General features: G+C 43.2%; 1 protein-coding gene across 1 annotated transcript; it reads right to left on the bottom strand.

The window, feature by feature from the left end:
• Positions 1 to 1,247: 1,247 nt before the first annotated feature.
• On the bottom strand, positions 1,248 to 19,910 carry LOC117964959 (methylthioribose-1-phosphate isomerase-like). The gene is made up of 6 exons (XM_034909810.2): positions 19,569 to 19,910; positions 17,562 to 17,797; positions 17,281 to 17,450; positions 13,582 to 13,758; positions 12,499 to 12,723; positions 1,248 to 6,443 (listed from the first exon to the last, which is right to left on the bottom strand). Exons 1-6 carry the CDS (start codon positions 19,698 to 19,700, stop codon positions 6,310 to 6,312), a joined length of 1,074 nt encoding a protein of 357 aa, XP_034765701.1. The 5' UTR covers positions 19,701 to 19,910; the 3' UTR covers positions 1,248 to 6,309.
• Between the last annotated feature and the right edge of the window lie 3,224 nt (positions 19,911 to 23,134).

Raw genomic sequence — 23,134 nt, forward strand, 5'->3', positions numbered from 1 at the left:
AAGTGTTGAATTTAAATCAAGGGAAGTAATGTTAAAACTTTACAATGCATTAGTAAGACCTCACCTAGAATATTGTGTTCAGTTCTGGTCACCTCGTTACAAAAAGGATATTGCTGCTCTAGAAAGAGTGCAAAGAAGAGCAACCAGAATTATCAGTCTTGAACAAAGAAGACTAAGCGGTGATCTGATTCAAACATTCAAAATCCTAAAAGGTATAGACAATGTCGACCCAGGGGACTTTTTTGACCTGAAAAAAGAAAGAAGGACCAGGGGTCACAAATGGAGATTAGATAAAGGGGCATTCAGAACAGAAAATAGGAGGCACTTTTTTACACAGAGAATTGTGAGGGTGTGGAACCAACTCCCCAGTAATGTTGTTGAAGCTGACACCCTGGGATCCTTCAAGAAGCTGCTTGATGAGATTCTGGGATCAATAAGCTACTAACAACCAAACAAGCAAGATGGGCTGAATGGCCTCCTCTTGTTTGTAAACTTGATGCGTCGCAGGCCGCCGCAGGTTGCCCACCACTACTGTACAGGGATGCCCATCTGTACAAGCTACTGGCAAAACCACGGTCAGTACCCACATGAGACTGAGGGAAGCCTGCTTGTTAGAGGTACTACCAGCCCTCGTAATGGTGATGCAAAGCAGTCACCAAAACGGCAGCGAGATCCAGCGCAGTGCTGCTGAGTTTAGCAGCTGTGCGCATATTTCTGTAACAAACCCCCCCCCCCCCAAAAAAACATAGAAAATACGAGAAATATTTCTCCACAGAAAACAGTAATAACACAATTCCAGTTCAGAAAATAAACATCTCGTAACTTAAAATGTGAATTTTTATTAAACTCCAGCTGGAGCTAAGCAGCCTGTGAGGAGAGCACAAGTCAGCCGACTGATGTTGCTTGATCCCTGGGAAGGAGCGACTCAAGCTGCTGGCTTCACGCGGGGCACAAGGTCACTGTGGGACGTAACAAACAACAGGCTGTAGTGCACAATATACATGTAATTATCTATTAGAAAACAATTACAGTGAAATAAAATTAACACATACATTATGTAAAGCATAATAGTTAACAAACATTATACAGTCATAAGCAACAAGTACTTATCTGATACCAGGTTCCTGTCATGCCAGATCTTGAAAGGAAAAACGGCAATGAGATCTGTGTGTAGTCCTTTTATATACACTCATGGTTACATTGCGTACTTGAAAGGGAACCTTAATAATATTAACAATAATAATAAATCAGTTTGAATCATACTTTATTTAATGCACATACAAAGACACACACAGTACAGTACGATTAAAATTATCACAGTTCACCAATTTAATTTCTATTTAATACTTTAATTAAAGAAAGATCACGATGACAGGTTAATAAACACATTTAAAAACCTGATTTATAAAGCCATCATTCCTGAAGGGATCTGTCCGGGTGAATGATGTATCGACAGCATCTGCAGGTGTCTTAACTCCTAGTGTTGGGGAGTAACACTTTACATGTAATCCGATTACATTTTTCAGTAACTTGTAACGGTTCCTTTTTCAGACAACGAAATGTGGCTGCGTATACCACTGGAAGTCACTGACTACCAGGGAAAAGTTCTCAGTACAAGAAAAAGGGTGTCCAGTAATAATGTTGATAGTGCTAATAAGAGGTTAGAGAATGCATCTGAAGCCTTGCTGCTCATTCTTTTAAAGGGGGCAGTGATAATGTTGCGAGTGCTAATGGGAGGTAACAGAATGGATTTATAAGAAGACTTAGTTAGCACTCATTTAATGGGGGGCAGTCTGTGATATTGTTGCTAGTGTTAATAAGATAAACAGGAGCATAGACTGTTCTATACTAAATCAAAGGCCAAGGGCTGAGTTTTGTGTTTGGCACAGAGTTAATATGCAGAGGCTAATCCCCTGCATTGAGGTTTGAAAACATGCAAAGTGGCGTGCTGTTTTTACTGCCTAATTCCTCATCACTTAATTTAGCTTAAAAGAAGAACAAGATTAGGGGGAAATGAACCAGTGTCAAGTGTGGGGGAGCAATCCAACTCAACAGAACCAGTGTCAAGTGTGGGGGAGCAACCCAACTCAACAGAACCAGTGACAAGTGTGGGGGAGCAACCCAACTCAACAGAACCAGTGTCAAGTGTGGGGGAGCAACCCAACTCAACAGAACCAGTGTCAAGTGTGGGAGAGCAACCCAACTCAACAGAACCAGTGTCAAGTGTGGGAGAGCAACCCAACTCAACAGAACCAGTGTCAAGTGTGGGGGAGCAACCCAACTCAACAGAACCAGTGTCAAGTGTGGGAGAGCAACCCAACTCAACAGAACCAGTGTCAAGTGTGGGGGAGCAACCCAACTCAACAGAACCAGTGTCAAGTGTGGGGGAGCAACCCAACTCAACAGAACCAGTGTCAAGTGTGGGAGAGCAACCCAACTCAACAGAACCAGTGTCAAGTGTGGGAGAGCAACCCAACTCAACAGAACCAGTGTCAAGTGTGGGGGAGCAACCCAACTCAACAGAACCAGTGTCAAGTGTGGGAGAGCAACCCAACTCAACAGAACCAGTGTCAAGTGTGGGGGAGCAACCCAACTCAACAGAACCAGTGTCAAGTGTGGGGAAGCAACCCAACTCAACAGAACCAGTGTCAAGTGTGGGGGAGCAACCCAACTCAACAGAACCAGTGTCAAGTGTGGGAGTGCAACCCAACTCAACAGAACGATTACAGATCACAGGTGTCAATAGGTTAGACTTCTAACGTTAGCCAAGAGTCAAGCCTGAAGAATTTTGATTACAAAATATGCAAACCAAAAGTAGGTGTTTGCCACAGTGTGCACATAGCAGTGTACAGAGCAGACCAAACTCATTTCCTTTTCAGTATTTTTTCAGTCTTTTCCATATAACATGCAGTCTTACACACATGTTGCAGTAATGTATAAAAAGTTATTGTGCTATGAAGGCTTTTCTGACTGGGTCCAAATATTCCCAATATGTTAAAGTTCAAACTGGTTTGAAAGCGTTGAGGACATGATATCATCCTTTTACAAAACAGCATATAAATATTAAAAGTGTAACATTAATCCTCTTCAAAATACCCCCCCCCCCCCAATAATAAAAGCATAGCAAAGTGTAAAAGCACAGAGAGGTATGCTAAACCACATACAGTAGCAGACAACAATATTGGCACCCTATGTTTATACCATAAGTCAAGGTAACAGATTAAGGACAAGTATTTCGTAAACTTTAACCACTTTTTAATAAACAAAAAGCAAAATACACAATTTCTAGTAATTTATCAAATAATCTTTATAAAAAACATATTTAAAGTACTTGTTCATAACAGCAGTATTGGAACCCCTGCTTTAGAATTTCACGTGTCCTCATTTTGCTTTTATTACATTTTTCAGAAGTTTATGATAATTCTTAACCGTATGTTACAACTTGTTGGTGAAATCTGGACCCATTATGTCTTGCATAGTTCTTTCAGCTCAGACAGATTGGATACACAGTGCTTGACTGCTGCTTTTTTCAGATCAGCCCAAAGCATTTCTATTGGATTGAGATCTGGTGATTGCGATGGCCATTGCAGAACTTTTGGGTCGTTGTCGTGTTGGAAGATTAACTGTCTGCCAATCAGTCTGTGAGCAGATGGTATCATTGTACTATGTAGAATGTTTTGATGCATGGCTGCATTCATCCGATCTTCAATCACATGAATGTCTCCAGTCCCTAAACTGCTGAAACACCCCCATGTCATGATCAAACCACCTCCATGTTTAACTGTAGGTACAAGGTTTTCTTCGTTGAAGGCTTTCCCTTTTTTTCTCCAAACATACCGTGGTCCATTTTGGGGGAAAAGTTATAAGAACATAAGAAAGTTTACAAACGAGAGGAGGCCATTCAGTCCATCTTGCGCGTTTGGTTGTTAGTAGCTTATTGATCCCAGAATCTCATCAAGCAGCTTCTTGAAGGATCCCAGAGTGTCAGCTTCAACAACATTACTGGGGAGTTGGTTCCAGACCCTCACAATTCTCTGTGTAAAAAAGTGCCTCCTATTTCTGTTCTGAATGCCCCTTTATCTAATCTCCGTTTGTGACCACTGGTACCTGTTTCTTTTTTCAGGTCAAAAAAGTCCCCTGGGTCGACATTGTCTATACCTTTTAGGATTTTGAATGTTTGAATCAGATCGCCGCGTAGTCTTCTTTGTTCAAGACTGAATAGATTCAATTCTTTTAGCCTGTCTGCATACGACATGCCTTTTAAACCCGGGATAATTCTGGTTGCTCTTCTTTGTACTCTTTCTAGAGCAGCAATATCCTTTTTGTAATGAGGTGACCAGAACTAAATACAATATTCTAGGTGAGGTCTTACTAATGCATTGTAAAGTTTTAACATTACTTCCCTTGATTTAAATTCAACACTTCTCACAATATATCCGAGCATCTTGTTGGCCTTTTTTATAGCTTCCCCACATTGTCTAGATGAAGACATTTCTGAGTCAACATAAACTCCTAGGTCTTTTTCATAGTTCCCTTCTCCAATTTCAGTATCTCCCATATGATATTTCTAATGCACATTTTTATTGCCTGCATGCAGTACCTTTTCTCTATTAAATGTCATTTGCCATGCGTCTGTCCAGTTCTGAATGCGGTCTAGATCATTTTGAATGACCTTTGATGCTGTAACTGTGTTTGCCACTCCTCCTATTTTTGTGTCGTCTTCAAATTTAACAAGTTTGCTTACTATACCAGAATCTAAATCATTAATGTAGATTAGGAATAGCAGAGGACCTAATACTGATCCCTGTGGTACACCACTGGTTACCTCGCTCCATTTTGAAGTTTCTCCTCTAATCAGTACTTTCTGTTTTCTAGATGTTAACCACTCCCTAATCCATGTGCATGCATTTCCTTGAATCCCTACTGCGTTTAGTTTGAGAATTAATCTTTTAAACTGGACTTTGTCAAAAGCTTTCTGGAAATCTAAATAAACCATGTCGTATGCTTTGCAATTATCCATTGTCGATGTTGCATCCTCAAAAAAGTCAAGTAGGTTAGTTAGACACGATCTCCCTTTCCTAAAACCATGCTGACTGTTTCCCAGGATATTGTTACCATATAGGTAATTTTCCATTTTAGATCTTATTATAGTTTCCATAGGTTTACATATAATAGAAGTCAGGCTTATTGGTCTGTATTTACCTGGTTCGGTTTTGTCTCCCTTTTTGTGGATCAGTATTACGTTTGCAATTTTCCAGTCTCTTTGGACCAGAGAATTTTGTTTAAGAATGCTGTTCATATTCCTTGGCAAATTTTAGCCGTTTGTTTTATGAATTTTCCTTAGAAGTGATTTGCAGCGAGGACTGCGTGTGTGCAGCTCTTCTGTGTTCAGGTGCCTCTGTACAGTTCTTTCATGCACTATTATATCTGATGCTTCTAAATCTTTCTTTAAGTCCTTGGCTGTTAGTCTTGGATAATTTTTTTAGCTGCTCGGTCGATTCTCCTTCCTGTTGTACCTGTAATATTCTTTGGACGGCCACTTCTTTCAAGTGTTTCAGTTGAATTTGTTCTGTGGTGCTTCTTGAGTATTGCTCTGATTGTGGATTTTGGTATTCCATATTTCTTTGATACTGTTCTGTACCTATTTCCTTTGTTGTAGTTTGATACGAGTGCTTTTCTCAAACATCAGTCCAACTCCTTTGTCTTGACCATCATCTGCTGTGTTGCCAAAACGTTCTTCTTCATCAGATGTTGGAAATAATGACCTCTTTTTCTGGCTATTGACTTTATAATGCAGCTTAATTACTGTGTAATGGTTTTCAATCTGTTCATATATTTTTCAATTAGTTCTATTACATTTTTACAGACTTTTAATGTAAAGGTGCCAATACTTTTGTCATGAACAATTATCTGGAAATGCTTAAGTTCTTTTGTTTGTTAAAGTACCAGAAATTGTGTATTTTGGTCTTAGTGGCTAATGTTCACTAAATGCTTGTATTTCACACGTCTTCTTGAATGATCTTATATTAGGTGTAGTGTGCCAATACAAGACTCCTATTGCAATGCAGTTTCACCCATTCCATGTTTTACTACAAACTTGACAAGCCACAGTTTATAGGTAACAAGCTCAGGCTTGTTTGATTAAACTCCTAGTAAAAGCAGGAATGGATCGAACTGTAAAGCAATGGGAGTCTAATTGCCATCCCTGCTGTACACGTCCTGTATAATTGGCTGCCCTAATCGCAGTTGAATGGCTCTTTGCTGGTAATGCAGCTTTCTCGCGCTTCCTCTCCGGTCCCCTAGGTGTCACTACAGCGCAGTGAGCCTCCCTGTCAGGGCAGCCTGCAGCTCCGAGGGCAGGAACACGCCCAGCTCTGTGATGATTCCGCCAGTGATGAGGTCATGAGGGGTCACATCGAAGGCGGGGTTCCACACGTTTATTCCTGGGGGGGGGGGGGAGAGGAGAGGAGAGAAGACATCGACCACAATGAATGTGAATGAACCACTGTCTTTGCAGTAGTATTGCAGTGTTATGACTTTCATGGCAGCAGTTACAGCAGTGTGTTATCCCCGTGTCAGCACACAGCGTGTTACTGCAGTGTTATCCCTGTGTCAGCAGTGTGTTACTGCAGGGTGTTATCCCAGTGTCAGCACACAGTGTGTTACTGCAGTGTGTTATCCCCGTGTCAGCACAAAGCGTGTTACTGCAGGGTGTTATCCCCGTGTCAGCAGTGCGTTACAGCAGTGTGTTATCCCTGTGTCAGCACACAGCGTGTTACTGCAGTGTGTTATCCCCGTGTCAGCAGTGCGTTACTGTTGTGTGTTATCCCTGTGTCAGCACACAGCGTGTTACTGCAGTGTGTTATCCCTGTGTCAGCACACAGCGTGTTACTGCAGTGTGTTATCCCAGTGTCAGCAGTGCGTTACTGTTGTGTGTTATCCCTGTGTCAGCACACAGCGTGTTACTGCAGTGTGTTATCCCCGTGTCAGCACACAGTGTGTTACTGCAGTGTGTTATCCCCGTGTCAGCAGTGTGTTACTGCAGGGTGTTATCCCAGTATCAGCACACAGTGTGTTACTGCAGTGTGTTATCCCTGTGTCAGCAGTGTGTTACTGCAGTGTGTTATCCCAGTGTCAGCACACAGTGTGTTACTGCAGTGTGTTATCCCCGTGTCAGCAGTGTGTTACTGCAGTGTGTTATCCCAGTGTCAGCACACAGCGTGTTACTGCAGTGTGTTATCCCAGTGTCAGCACACAGCGTGTTACTGCAGGGTGTTATCCCAGTGTCAGCACACAGTGTGTTACTGCAGTGTGTTATCCCAGTGTCAGCACACAGTGTGTTACTGCAGTGTGTTATCCCAGTATCAGCACACAGTGTGTTACTGCAGTGTGTTATCCCCGTGTCAGCAGTGTGTTACTGCAGGGTGTTATCCCAGTATCAGCACACAGTGTGTTACTGCAGTGTGTTATCCCAGTGTCAGCAGTGTGTTACTGCAGTGTGTTATCCCAGTGTCAGCACACAGTGTGTTACTGCAGTGTGTTATCCCCGTGTCAGCAGTGTGTTACTGCAGTGTGTTATCCCTGTGTCAGCACACAGCGTGTTACTGCAGTGTGTTATCCCAGTGTCAGCAGTGCGTTACTGTTGTGTGTTATCCCTGTGTCAGCACACAGCGTGTTACTGCAGGGTGTTATCCCAGTGTCAGCACACAGTGTGTTACTGCAGTGTGTTATCCCAGTGTCAGCACACAGTGTGTTACTGCAGTGTGTTATCCCAGTATCAGCACACAGTGTGTTACTGCAGTGTGTTATCCCCGTGTCAGCAGTGTGTTACTGCAGGGTGTTATCCCAGTATCAGCACACAGTGTGTTACTGCAGTGTGTTATCCCTGTGTCAGCAGTGTGTTACTGCAGTGTGTTATCCCAGTGTCAGCACACAGTGTGTTACTGCAGTGTGTTATCCCCGTGTCAGCAGTGTGTTACTGCAGTGTGTTATCCCAGTGTCAGCACACAGCGTGTTACTGCAGTGTGTTATCCCAGTGTCAGCACACAGCGTGTTACTGCAGGGTGTTATCCCAGTGTCAGCACACAGTGTGTTACTGCAGTGTGTTATCCCAGTGTCAGCACACAGTGTGTTACTGCAGTGTGTTATCCCAGTGTCAGCACACAGCGTGTTACTGCAGGGTGTTATCCCAGTGTCAGCACACAGTGTGTTACTGCAGTGTGTTATCCCAGTGTCAGCACACAGTGTGTTACTGCAGTGTGTTATCCCAGTGTCAGCACACAGCGTGTTACTGCAGGGTGTTATCCCAGTGTCAGCACACAGTGTGTTACTGCAGTGTGTTATCCCAGTGTCAGCACACAGTGTGTTACTGCAGTGTGTTATCCAGGGTTTCCCCTGGGTTCTAGATTTTTGTAGTCACTAGTGACTAATACTTTCTAAAAACATTAGTCACTCCAGATATTCAGTAGTCACTACTGGCGCACAGCTCAAGTCTTCAAGGGTGTTATGAATCCTGTTTTTTTTATGTTATACCTTAAATCACTGTATTGACCAAAACAATTATTGAATTAAACCATTTTAATAATGCTCTACAGTTTAAATAAATTGGTAATTTACAGCTGTAAAGTTTTAGAACATTAAAACTCAAGAACCAGATTTTTTTGCCCTGAAAAGCTACATACAGACACAGAATGCATTATGAATTACTTATACCATGTATGTCTTTTTACAATGAAAAAAAAACAAAACAGTGTTAGAATATTATATACAACCCATGCAAACAGAGTTTTGCAATAAGGCTGAAACTTTGCTGCTTGTTTTCTTTTTCTTTTATCGGACGCATGTGAGCTTAGTTTGTTCTTTTTTTTCTGGTGTTCCGAATCCAAGTCTTCATTTTCTACAACGTGTTGTTCTGTTTGTTCTGTTTCACTCTTGCTGAAAAAACGAGTGGATTTTCTTCTGCGACATTTTACAGTATTGGCTAACAGTTTTGTTTTTTAATTCGCGCGCACAAGTTTACCGCAGTCATGTATTTATATTGATGATAGTTATAGAAAAGAAGGCAAACAAAAGTTCACTATCCACGCATCTCTACAGCTGACCTCAATACGAAAACATATTACTGGCATTTTTAAATTATTGGTGACTAAAACGTACAGTACTGATGCTAATTAAAAAATAATAATAAAATGCTTACCTAGTATCAGTGTGATGGATGTCCCTGCTTGTTACCTCACAAATCACTGATGATGGCAGGGAAATTGGAGAGAGCTTCAGTCGCAAGACATTTTTGGCGTTTTTAATCTTGATGGTATTTCGTCTTGATCGCCATTTGCTAGTAATGTACTGGTATTGAGCAAACAATCCACATTTTTTCACTGGATTGAAAGCTAAAAACTCTTACTACGCTCACACCAGACGTAACGGCATGTTAAACTAGACCGCATAACAATACTGCGGTTTCTGACTGGCCATACATTCTGTATTTTGAAATGAACCAATAACACCGTGTAACAATTTTTTTTTTTTTTTTGGTTCCTGGGTATTAAGTGTTATTTCCTAATTGCTTATGCCTCAAAAGTATAGAAAATGGCTATTATTCCCCACAAACTTTGCTTTTGTGACCAGGACAGTGATATTTTGAAATTTACCTATTTCCAATGAGAAAACATTTTTGTCTTTTCGTTCACATAAAGTCAGAAAAAAACAACATATGAATCCAAATTAACATGTATTTATACTAAAGTAATACAAAAATGACTACAAAAGGTTTAGAAGCGAGTAGTTTTTCAAGATTTACGATTATACTGTAAATCACTTTCACGAATCAGTCCCCAAATGTAGTCTCCCATCATGTTCTCGTTATACTGTCCTTGGTAGCGGCGTTCAAAGTCCAGTATATCCTGGTGGAAGCGCTCGCCTTGCTCCTCCGAGTACGCTCCCATGTTCTCCTTGAATTTATCAAGATGAGCATCAAGGATATGGACTTTGAGGGACATCCTACAGCCCATTGTGCCGTAGTTCTTCACCAGAGTTTCAACCAGCTCCACATAGTTTTCGGTCTTGTGATTGCCCAGGAAGCCCCGAACCACTGCGACAAAGCTGTTCCAAGCCGCTTTCTCCTTACTAGTGAGCTTCTTGGGGAATTCATTGCACTCCAGGATCTTCTTTATCTGTGGTCCCAAGAAGACACCGGCTTTGACCTTTACCTCAGACAGCTTAGGGAAAAAGTCTTGAAGGTACTTGAAGGCTGCCGACTCCTTATCTAGAGCTCTGACAAATTGTTTCATAAGGCTTAATTTGATGTGCAGTGGTGGCATCAGCACCTTCCGGGGGTCCACCAGTGGCTCCCACTTGACGTTTTTCCTCCCCACAGAGAACTCGGTCCGCTGTGACCAGTCCCGCCTGTGGTAGTGCGCCTTGGTGTCGCTGCTGTCCCAAAGGCAAAGATAGCAGGGAAACTTGGTAAAACCGCCTTGGAGACCCATCAGGAATGCCACCATTTTGAAGTCTCCTATGACCTTGATGCCATCTCAGAAAAATGCAGATATGTATCCACTTAGGCAGCTGGAACTAAACTGAACTGGTGGGCTTAAGGCCACTGTATTTATACTACTATTTATATTACTGGAAAGTTCTAGAAAGTTCTAGAAGTTACTCCAAGTTTACTCAGCACTGAATCTATCTGGAATGTTCTGGAAAATAGGTAAATTTCAAAATATCACTGTCCTGGTCACAAAAGCAAAGTTTGTGGGGAATAATAGCCATTTTCTATACTTTTGAGGCATAAGCAATTAGGAAATAACACTTAATACCCAGGAACCTAAAAAAAAAAAAAATTGTTACACGGTGTTATTGGTTCATTTCAAAATACAGAATGTATGGCCAGTCAGAAACCGCAGTATTGTTATGCGGTCTAGTTTAACATGCCGTTACGTCTGGTGTGAGCGTAGTAAGAGTTTTTAGCTTTCAATCCAGTGAAAAAATGTGGGTTGCTTGCTCAATACCAGTACATTACTAGCAAATGGCGATCAAGACGAAATACCATCAAGATTAAAAACGCCAAAAATGTCTTGCGACTGAAGCTCTCTCCAATTTCCCTGCCATCATCAGTGATTTGTGAGGTAACAAGCAGGGACATCCATCACACTGATACTAGGTAAGCATTTTATTATTATTTTTTAATTAGCATCAGTACTGTACGTTTTAGTCACCAATAATTTAAAAATGCCAGTAATATGTTTTCGTATTGAGGTCAGCTGTAGAGATGCGTGGATAGTGAACTTTTCTTTGCCTTCTTTTCTATAACTATCATCAATATAAATACATGACTGCGGTAAACTTGTGCGCGCGAATTAAAAAACAAAACTGTTAGCCAATACTGTAAAATGTCGCAGAAGAAAATCCACTCGTTTTTTCAGCAAGAGTGAAACAGAACAAACAGAACAACACGTTGTAGAAGATGAAGACTTGGATTCGGAACACCAGAAAAAAAGAACAAACAAAGCTCACATGCGTCCGATAAAAGAAAAAGAAAACAAGCAGCAAAGTTTCAGCCTTACTGGAAAACTCTGTTTCCATGGGTTGTATATAATATTTTAAAAATGTTTTTTTTTTTCTTTTTATTGTAAAAAGACATACATGGTATAAGTAATTCATAATGCATTCTGTGTCTGTATGTAGCTTTTCAGGGCAAAAAAATCTGGTTCTTGAGTTTTAATGTTCTAAAACTCTACAGCTGTAAATTACCAATTTATTTAAACTGTAGAGCATTATTAAAATGGTTTAATTAAATAATTGTTTTGGTCAATACAGTGATTTAAGGTATAACATAAAAAAAACAGGATTCATAACACCCTTGAAGACTTGAGCTGTGTGCCAGTAGTGACTACTGAATATCTGGAGTGACTAATGTTTTTAGAAAGTATTAGTCACTACAAAAATTTAGAACCCAGGGGAAACCCTGGTGCCAGCAGTGTGTTATCCAAGTGTCAGCACACAGTATGTTACAGCAGTAATACTGCAGTGTTAGCAGATTGCCGTGCAGTAGTATCACACTGCAGTGTTTTTGCAGTAGTATGACAGTATTAACGAGTTTCAGGGCAGCAGTTACTGCACTGTTACCGCAGTGACAGGGCAGGGCTACTGCAGTGTTATGGAAGAGTCAGTGCTTTTGCCAGGGCAGTAGTATCACAGTATTGCAGTATTATTGCAGTAGTGTCATAGCATTGTAGTATTATTGCAGTAGTAGCATAGTATTGCAGTAGTGTCACAGTATTTATTGCAGTAATATTGCAATAGTGTCAGTATTATTGCAGTAGTCTCGCATTATTATCACAGTGGTATTTCAGTATTATTGCAGTAGTGTCAGTATTATTGCAGTATTATCACAGTGGTATTGCAGTATTATTGCAGTAGTATCAGTATTATTGCAGTATTATCACAGTGGTATTGCAGTATTATTGCAGTAGTATCACAGTGCTGTGCGAGTGGTCTGACCTGGCGCTGCTATCCGCTCCCCGTTGATGTCGCTCAGCTCCTGTGCCGGCCTCTCCTCGATGACGATCTCCCTGCCGCTCTCCAGGCTCAGGTCACATGACGTGCTGGGCGCCGCCACGTAGAACGGGATGCCGTGGTGCTTCGCCACGATCGCCAGCTGGTACGTGCCCACCTTGTTAGCCGTGTCACCGTTAGCAACCACCCTGTCCGCCCCAACCACCACCGCTGAGAGAGGACGAGAGCGGGAGACACTGCTCAGAGCATCTGCAAAGCCTGCCCTGCATGGCGCGGAGTTCTTCAGAAATTATAGTACAGGGATGGAAATAAGACTCCCATTGCATAGCAGTGCCACCCATTCCAGGTTTTACTACAACTTTGATTAGCCACAGTGTGTCTAGGTAACAAGCTCAGGTGTGTCTAATTAAACTCATAGGCCAGAGCGGCAATACAGGACGTACAGCAGGGAGGGCAATACGATTCCCATTGCATAGCAGTCTGATCCATTCCTAGTTTTACTATCAGTTTAATAAGACACACCTAAGCTTGTTATCCACAGACTGGGGTTAATCAAGCACCTATTAAAACCTGGACTGGATCAATCTGCAACGTATTGGGAGTCTTATTTTTTCATCTGACATGTTTATGTTTGTTTGTTTTGTTTTTATAAATTTGACTATTTTTGTCCTGTAAAGTGCTTTGAGATAGACCTGTATGAAGTGCGCTTTATAAACAAACTTTGATTTGATTTGATTTCCATCTCTGTAGTTACCCTCTTTTAAATTAACACAGGCACACATACACATAAGAGACAAAAACACATGAATACATACACACACCCCTTGAAAACCACAGACACAAATAGTTAAGACACACACAGACAGTAACAAAGACACAGAGAATGACACACACAGACAGAAACACACACAGACACACACACAGAGACAAACACACACAGAGACAGACAGATGCACACACACGCACACACACACACACAGACAGACAGACAGACGCACACACACAAGAGATGACAGACACACAGACAGACAGAGACACACACACACACACACACAGCTCTCTGCTCACCGGAGATGCCCTTCTCTCTCATGGCGATGGAGGCCATGCTGTCTGTGATGAGGGTGGAGGGGATCTTCTCAAACACAAGCTCGTAGGCAGTCAGTCTGGAGCCCTGGTTATAGGGACGGGTCTCTGTGCAGAACACATGAGCCAGCCGCCCCATAGAATGTAGGGACCGCACCACGCCTGCAACACGGAGACACTGTGTGAGACAATACAGAGCAGCACAGACACTGAGACAATACAGAGCAGCACAGACACTGAGACAATACAGAGCAGCACAGACACTGAGACAATACAGAGCAGCACAGACACTGCGAGACAATACAGAGCAGCACAGACACTGAGACAATACAGAGCAGCACAGACACTGAGACAATACAGAGCAGCACAGACACTGCGAGACAATACAGAGCAGCACAGACACTGAGACAATACAGAGCAGCACAGACACAGACAATACAGAGCAGCACAGACAATACAGAGCAGCACAGACACTGAGACAATACAGAGCAGCACAGACACTGCGAGACAATACAGAGCAGCACAGACACAGACAATACAGAGCAGCACAGACACTGCGAGACAATACAGAGCAGCACAGACACTGAGACAATACAGAGCAGCACAGACACTGCGACAATACAGAGCAGCACAGACACTGAGACAATACAGAGCAGCACAGACACTGAGACAATACAGAGCAGCACAGACACTGCGACAATACAGAGCAGCACAGACACTGCGAGACAATACAGAGCAGCACAGACACTGAGACAATACAGAGCAGCACAGACACAGAGACAATACAGAGCAGCACAGACACAGACAATACAGAGCAGCACAGACACTGCGAGACAATACAGAGCAGCACAGACACTGAGACAATACAGAGCAGCACAGACACTGAGACAATACAGAGCAGCACAGACACTGAGACAATACAGAGCAGCACAGACACTGCGAGACAATACAGAGCAGCACAGACACTGAGACAATACAGAGCAGCACAGACACAGACAATACAGAGCAGCACAGACACTGCGAGACAATACAGAGCAGCACAGACACTGAGACAATACAGAGCAGCACAGACACTGAGACAATACAGAGCAGCACAGACACTGAGACAATACAGAGCAGCACAGACAATACAGAGCAGCACAGACAGACAATACAGAGCAGCACAGACACTGCGAGACAATACAGAGCAGCACAGACACTGAGACAATACAGAGCAGCACAGACACTGAGACAATACAGAGCAGCACAGACACAGACAATACAGAGCAGCACAGACACTGAGACAATACAGAGCAGCACAGACACAGACAATACAGAGCAGCACAGACACAGACAATACAGAGCAGCACAGACACTGCGAGACAATACAGAGCAGCACAGACACTGAGACAATACAGAGCAGCACAGACACTGCGACAATACAGAGCAGCACAGACACTGCGACAATACAGAGCAGCACAGACACTGCGACAATACAGAGCAGCACAGACACTGAGACAATACAGAGCAGCACAGACACTGAGGCAACACAGAGCAGCACAGACACTGAGACAATACAGAGCAGCACAGACACAGACAATACAGAGCAGCACAGACACAGACAATACAGAGCAGCACAGACACTGCGAGACAATACAGAGCAGCACAGACACTGAGACAATACAGAGCAGCACAGACACTGCGACAATACAGAGCAGCACAGACACTGCGAGACAATACAGAGCAGCACAGACACTGCGACAATACAGAGCAGCACAGACACTGCGACAATACAGAGCAGCACAGACACTGCGACAATACAGAGCAGCACAGACACTGCGACAATACAGAGCAGCACAGACACTGAGACAATACAGAGCAGCACAGACACTGAGACAATACAGAGCAGCACAGACACTGAGGCAACACAGAGCAGCACAGACACTGAGACAATACAGAGCAGCACAGACACAGACAATACAGAGCAGCACAGACACAGACAATACAGAGCAGCACAGACACTGCGAGACAATACAGAGCAGCACAGACACTGAGACAATACAGAGCAGCACAGACACTGCGACAATACAGAGCAGCACAGACACTGCGACAATACAGAGCAGCACAGACACTGCGACAATACAGAGCAGCACAGACACTGCGAGACAATACAGAGCAGCACAGACACTGAGACAATACAGAGCAGCACAGACACTGAGACAATACAGAGCAGCACAGACACTGAGACAATACAGAGCAGCACAGACACTGAGACAATACAGAGCAGCACAGACACTGCGAGACAATACAGAGCAGCACAGACACTGAGACAATACAGAGCAGCACAGACACAGACAATACAGAGCAGCACAGACACTGAGGCAACACAGAGCAGCACAGACACTGAGACAATACAGAGCAGCACAGACACTGAGACAATACAGAGCAGCACAGACACTGAGACAATACAGAGCAGCACAGACACTGAGACAATACAGAGCAGCACAGACACAGACAATACAGAGCAGCACAGACACTGAGGCAACACAGAGCAGCACAGACACTGAGACAATACAGAGCAGCACAGACACTGAGACAATACAGAGCATCACAGACACTGAGACAACATAGAGCAGCACAGACAATACAGAGCATCACAGACACTGAGGCAACACAGAGCAGCACAGACACTGAGACAATACAGAGCAGCACAGACACTGAGACAATACAGAGCAGCACAGACACTGAGACAACACAGAGCAGCACAGACAATACAGAGCAGCACAGACACTGCGAGACAATACAGAGCAGCACAGACACTGAGACAATACAGAGCAGCACAGACAATACAGAGCATCACAGACACTGAGACAACATAGAGCAGCACAGACAATACAGAGCAGCACAGACACTGAGACAATACAGAGCAGCACAGACAATACAGAGCATCACAGACACTGAGACAACATAGAGCAGCACAGACAATACAGAGCAGCACAGACACTGAGACAATACAGAGCAGCACAGACACTGAGACAACACAGAGCAGCACAGACAATACAGAGCAGCACAGACACTGCGAGACAATACAGAGCAGCACAGACACTGAGACAATACAGAGCAGCACAGACAATACAGAGCATCACAGACACTGAGACAACATAGAGCAGCACAGACAATACAGAGCAGCACAGACACTGAGACAATACAGAGCAGCACAAACACTGAGACAATACAGAGCAGCACAGACACTGAGACAATACAGAGCAGCACAGACACTGAGACAACACAGAGCAGCACAAACACTGAGACAATACAGAGCAGCACAGACACTATGAGAGACAATAGAGAGTGTATATACACTGTGCATCAAACCTGGAGTCTCGGTAGAAGCCTAGAAAAAATTAAATAAAACTGCAACAAAAATACAAAACCAGCAGTGTGTGAGAGGGTGTCAGTGTGTTTTTATGTGTGCCAGTGTCTGTGTATGTCTGCATGCGAGTACTGTACTTACCCAGTACAGTACCAACACCATAGCAGCCACAGTGTGTCTGTCCTGTTCTGTGTGCATCTTGTGTCTTGTACAGTCCTTACCCAGCTCAGTGCAGTAGACCGTGTGTATGTGCTGTGCTATGTATCAATATGTGTGTCTGTCCTGTGCTATGTATCAGTGCTGGGCTGGGCTGGGTTATGTCTTGTACTTACCCAGCGCAGTCCCATACCCTGCAGTCGCCAGGGACCCCGTGTTGCAGTGCGTCAGGATGGTCACCTGCTCCTTGCTCACCCCCGACAGGATGTGCTGCGCTCCAAAATTCCCAATCTTCCTGTTATCGCTGACGTCCCGCTCCAGCATTGCCTCAATCCAACCAATCACACTGCAGCAAGGGGAGAGGAAAGAGAGAGGGGTGGCTGTGCTGTTCAGTGAATTCAGAGACAGCGGGTGGGGGAGAGGGGAGGGTATTGAGGGGAGGGTGTGTATAGCTCACCTCTCCTGCAGTCTCTCAGTAGTGCATTCAGGCTCCTGGCTCTGCTGCTCAGTGTACTCTGTCAGCTCCGCCGCTGCCTTGCCCAGGTTGACGGCCGTGGGGCGGGCAGTCACCAGGTGTTCCAGCGACTCCCGCACAAACGCCACAAGCTCCTCCCCCTCACGTTGCGGCCCGCCCTGCAGCTCCACAGCCAGGCTCAGGCACCCCACAATCGCAATGGCAGGGGCGCCCCGCACCTAATAGACAAGGGGTGCAGTCATATCATGGGCGCGCTCGCTTCTCTGAACCCTCGCAGGATTCTTTTACAGGACCCTGCCTGGCTCGTAAGGTTAGCAGGCAGTGAACAGACATGCTCCATGTGATCTGTAGGCCACAGTGCCCTTCATGGTACTGCCGTCTGCAATGTGGGATGCGTACACACAGCCACTTCAAATCCTTCACCCATAACCTTAAAACGCTCACTCTGAAACTCTGACGCTAAAACTCCGAGAAACTAAGGGCCATTGATTTCTTGGTTGGGGTGTTACGCTTCTGTTTAATTTCCTAACATTCTGCAGGATTGAACATCTTTTAAAAGCATTCAAGTTTTAAAATGTAAGGAATGTTTGTAACCCATCAGAAACACCATTAGTGGGCTTTACCATACCCTCACTGTGCTTTACCATACCCTCACTGGGCTTTACCATACTTTGCTTTGTATTACTATGGGTAACGTTTATAATCAAATCAAATCAAAGTTTATTTATACAGCGGTATGTTTATAAGGGTATGTTTATCACAGGTTGTTTTTAACATGCTTTACGATGTTCACCTATGATTTACCATGTTCTCACTATGCTTCATCACACTTTGCTTTTGCTATGGGAAACGTTTATGCAGTGGAGTAGAAGGAGCATAAACTGCAGTCTCAGTCAGTGTGCTGCTGTAACACTTGGCTTGTCAAGTTTGTACTTTCTTTGAAAGAGTGCTGCACAGTGTTTGGATGGGTTTATTTGAAAGAGTGCTGCACAGTGTTTGGATGGGTTTATTTGAAAGAGTGCTGCACAGTGTTTGGATGGATCTCTTTGAAAGAGTGCTGCACAGTGTTTGGATGGGTTTATTTGAAAGAGTGCTGCACAGTGTTTGGATGGGTTTATTTGAAAGAGTGCTGCACAGTGTTTGGATGGATCTCTTTGAAAGAGTGCTGCACAGTGTTTGGATGGGTTTATTTGAAAGAGTGCTGCACAGTGTTTGGATGGGTTTATTTGAAAGAGTGCTGCACAGTGTTTGGATGGGTTTATTTGAAAGAGTGCTGCACAGTGTTTGGATGGATCTCTTTGAAAGAGTGCTGCACAGTGTTTGGATGGGTTTATTTGAAAGAGTGCTGCACAGTGTTTGGATGGGTTTATTTGAAAGAGTGCTGCACAGTGTTTGGATGGGTTTATTTGAAAGAGTGCTGCACAGTGTTTGGATGGGTTTTACACTTAGGCATGTTTCTATTCATTTGCCCAGTATGTCTCATATTGATCCCTGATAACCCTAACACAGTAAAATGTAAGTTACATTACTTCTGTACTTCATTAAATAGTAATATTGTTTTATTTATTTATTTTTTGCATTTTGATGTGAACGCACTTAATTGTCATTGCATGGAATAGTATTACTTTTAACATCTTCGGGTAGATTTATATTTTGAAATAGAGATATAGTCTGTGACAGTACAGCAATTAAAAAACACGACTCCCTGAATCCAGGTCCACTACAGTAGGCGGTCACCTTTTTCTTACCAACTACACCCAATAATGTTTTATTGTCAATGGAAGTGAATGACAGTACATCGAATGAGCGCCACCGACTCAGCCCCGTTTAAATGGACGGTTCAGGTTTCACTTCATGCCCCGTGTTGTAAAAATGTAAGATTTGTACACGTCAGATCCGTCTGTTAAGTGGTATGCCATGTCACATTCGGACGCTGTGAAATACGCGGTTTTATTGCACCGATATGATTTCATAATTAATTTAACCAACCTTCATGGATCTGATCGCTTCCCATCCATCTTGCACCGTCTTGATGTTCTCAAACACGCTCTGATGGGGCAGCAAAAGCTGGTTGAGGATCTGCAAGGAGCCGGCGCGGTACCTAATCGCCTCCAGAGTCATTGCAAACGATTAAACAATATCAATTAGCTTGATGAATGACGGAAAAATGACCTCGCCACTGTAAAAAACAAACAAACAATCGGCTCTGCACAGAACGACCACAGACAACAAACCACGTGTTCCACTTCGGGAGGCGGCTCCAACAGCTGAACCACTGACGCCCTTCTTTTTCTACGTCAGCTCCACCAGTCGATCCGAACCAATCAAAGGGCTGCAACGTCTGCGGGACTGTTCTAATGTCTACGTTGTTCAGTAGCAGTCATACTTCACGTAAAGCTTGGCTTCGATTTTAGTTTTTATTTGCTAGCTAGCCGGTTCCAAGTTGACCCCTAAGGGAACAAAATCAAAATCTCTCCCCTGGATGATAACATTTAATTTGGAATGCATGGTGTTGTCAGTGAGCAACATAATGTATACCCCAATGAGGACCCGGGCTCAATCCGATGCAGTCAGGAGGTGGGACAGCCCTTCATTACATGGTTCACTACAAATTAGTTCAGAAACTTTACTCATTTTCTACATATTTTGTTGATAATTTGATATCTTACAAATATGTTTATAAATCACCACAGACACATATGGGTGTGTTTTGAGAATGTTTAATTGCTCCCTGTGTTTGATTTTCCGAAATGTGATTTTGTTGCCTGAAAGCTACCCCATGCAGTTTACTCAGGAGTACATATTGACTATGTGTGGCTTGATAATGCAAAGATAATTCATTTCAAACAAATGTAACACTTTCTATAGATAATCTTTTCATAATCCTGTCAATAAATATTACAAGAAAAGAAGGAAAGACAAGAAATGAGGTTGCAAAGGCACTCCAAGAAATAATAATCCAGGTTATAAATATAAAATGAATGGGATGGAAGTAGGGAACTTTCAAAAGGATCTCAGGGTTAGAATGGAGTCATCATTAAACAGATCTCACCAGTTATAAAGCATAGAATATTGCACAAAGCGTGGAATACAAGTCTAGAGAGGTTATGCTAAGATTCTACAATGCCCTAGCTGGACCCCACCTAGAATACTTGTGCAGTTTTGGTCTCCTCAATACAAAAAAGACAGCCTTGCACTCGAGAAGGTGCAGAGAAGGTCAGCCCACGACTTAGACATGAGCTATGAGGACAGGTTCAAAGAATCAAATCTCTTCAGACTAGAAAAAAGAAGGGAAAAAACTGACTTGATTGACGTTTTAAAATCATATATTTAATCATAAAAGCACAGAATCTAGTCTTTTTTTTATATAAATTTAGTCATTGCCAATTTTTTTTAAAATTATTTTCTCTCAATTTGGAATGGCCAATTATTTTTAGGCTCAGCTTACCACTACCACCCCTGCGCTGACTCTGGAGGGCGAAGACGTGCACACACTGTCCTCCGAAGTGTGTGCCATCAGCCAACCGCTTTTTTTTTCACACTGCGGACTCACCATGCAGCCACCCAAGAGCTACAGCGTTGGAGGACAATGCAGCTCTCGGGCAGCTTACAGGCAAGCCTGCAGGCACCCGGCCAGACTACAGGGGTCGCTGGTGCATGGTGAGCCGAGGACACCCTGGCCGACCTAACCCTCCCTCCCCCTGGGCAGTGCTTGGCCAATTGTGTGCCGCCCTCTGGGAGCTCCCATCCACGGTCGACTGTGGAATAGCCTGGACTCGAACCGGCGACGTCCAGGCTATAGAGCGCTCTCCACACGGAGTGCCTTTACCGGATGCGCCACTCGGGAGCCCCCAGAATCTAGTCTTTTTTTAATGTTCCCAGTGTTTTAGATCCTACTACTTCTGGTAGGCTGTTCCATGCATTTATAACTCTGTTTAAAACAATGCTTCCTACCTTCTGTTCTAAACTCACTGTTACTCAGCTTGTTACTCAACCATGTGATAAGAGACAAGCTATGGACACGTGTTCAAAAGACAAACATGCTACTGACACATGCTTCAAAAGACAAGCATGCTACTGACACGTGTTCATAAGACAAGCTAGCTACTGACACGGGCTTCAAAAGAAAAGCATGCTACTGACACATGTTCATAAGACAAGCATGCTACTGACACGTGTTCATAAGACAAGCATGCTACTGACACAGGCTTCAAAAGAAAAGCATGCTACTGACACATGTTCATAAGACAAGCATGCTACTGACACGTGTTCATAAGACAAGCATGCTACTGACACGCGCTTCTAAAGAAAAGCATGCTACTGACACGTGTTCATAAGACAAGCATGCTACTGACACGCGCTTCTAAAGAAAAGCACGCTACTGACACAGGCTTCAAAAGAAAAGCATGCTACTGACACGTGTTCATAAGACAAGCATGCTACTGACACAGGCTTCAAAAGAAAAGCACGCTACTGACACAGGCTTCAAAAGAAAAGCATGCTACTGACACATGTTCATAAGACAAGCATGCTACTGACACGTGTTCATAAGACAAGCATGCTACTGACACGTGTTCATAAGACAAGCATGCTACTGACACAGGCTTCAAAAGAAAAGCATGCTACTGACACGTGTTCATAAGACAAGCATGCTACTGACACGTGTTCATAAGACAAGCATGCTACTGACACACGCTTCAAAAGAAAAGCATGCTACTGACATGTGTTCATAAGACAAGCGTGCTACTGACACGTGTTCATAAGACAAGCGTGCTACTGACACGTGCTTCAAAAGAAAAGCATGCTACTGACACGCGCTTCAAAAGACAAGCAAGCAGATAAAAAATAATCTTGTTAATACAGCTTTTATTTGTACAGCCATTTCTAGAAAAGGGTTAGTACCTTTTGGTGGCATTTGGAGATGTGTGTACCTGTGGTGCAATGTCAATTCAAAAGTCATCTGCATTATACACCAAATAAAATGTTTTACGTTTTGACATAGTTGTATATTTATTTATTTATTTTGTAATATTCAACTACATTTTTTTGTTTTGTTATTCCCCTGCTTTTTGATGATAGTGAATATTTTAGGCATGGTTCTCAACTGAGCACCATATTACACATGTTCCCATCAGAGGCATGCAGTCTTCCATGTGAATATTTTGTTTCCTTTTCTAAAATCCAGAGTGACCAATCATGACACTGCCTCCTCACATGCACAGTACTGTACTACATAATACTTTTGTTATCTGATGTGTTTCAGCATCTGAAAATAAAATAAAAATCATTTACCAATTAAAATGCCAGGTCCTCAGATGAGGACACTGATGCCCTGCAGTCTGCATTTCTTCTGGTCCTTATATAGAGATTCCATCTCAAAATATTGTATGCAATATTTTATTCAAATCTACTGAATTATGTTTGGTGTTCCTCTGTAGACTTTACCACTTACATCTCAAACATGGCATTTCCAGCTAAACCCTTCATTGAGATGAAAAAAGAAACAAGGACCAGGGGTCACAAATGGAGATTAGATAAAGGGGCATTAAGAACAG

Source organism: Acipenser ruthenus, chromosome 36 (genome assembly GCF_902713425.1).
Source record: "Acipenser ruthenus chromosome 36, fAciRut3.2 maternal haplotype, whole genome shotgun sequence".
NCBI lineage: Eukaryota > Metazoa > Chordata > Actinopteri > Acipenseriformes > Acipenseridae > Acipenser > Acipenser ruthenus.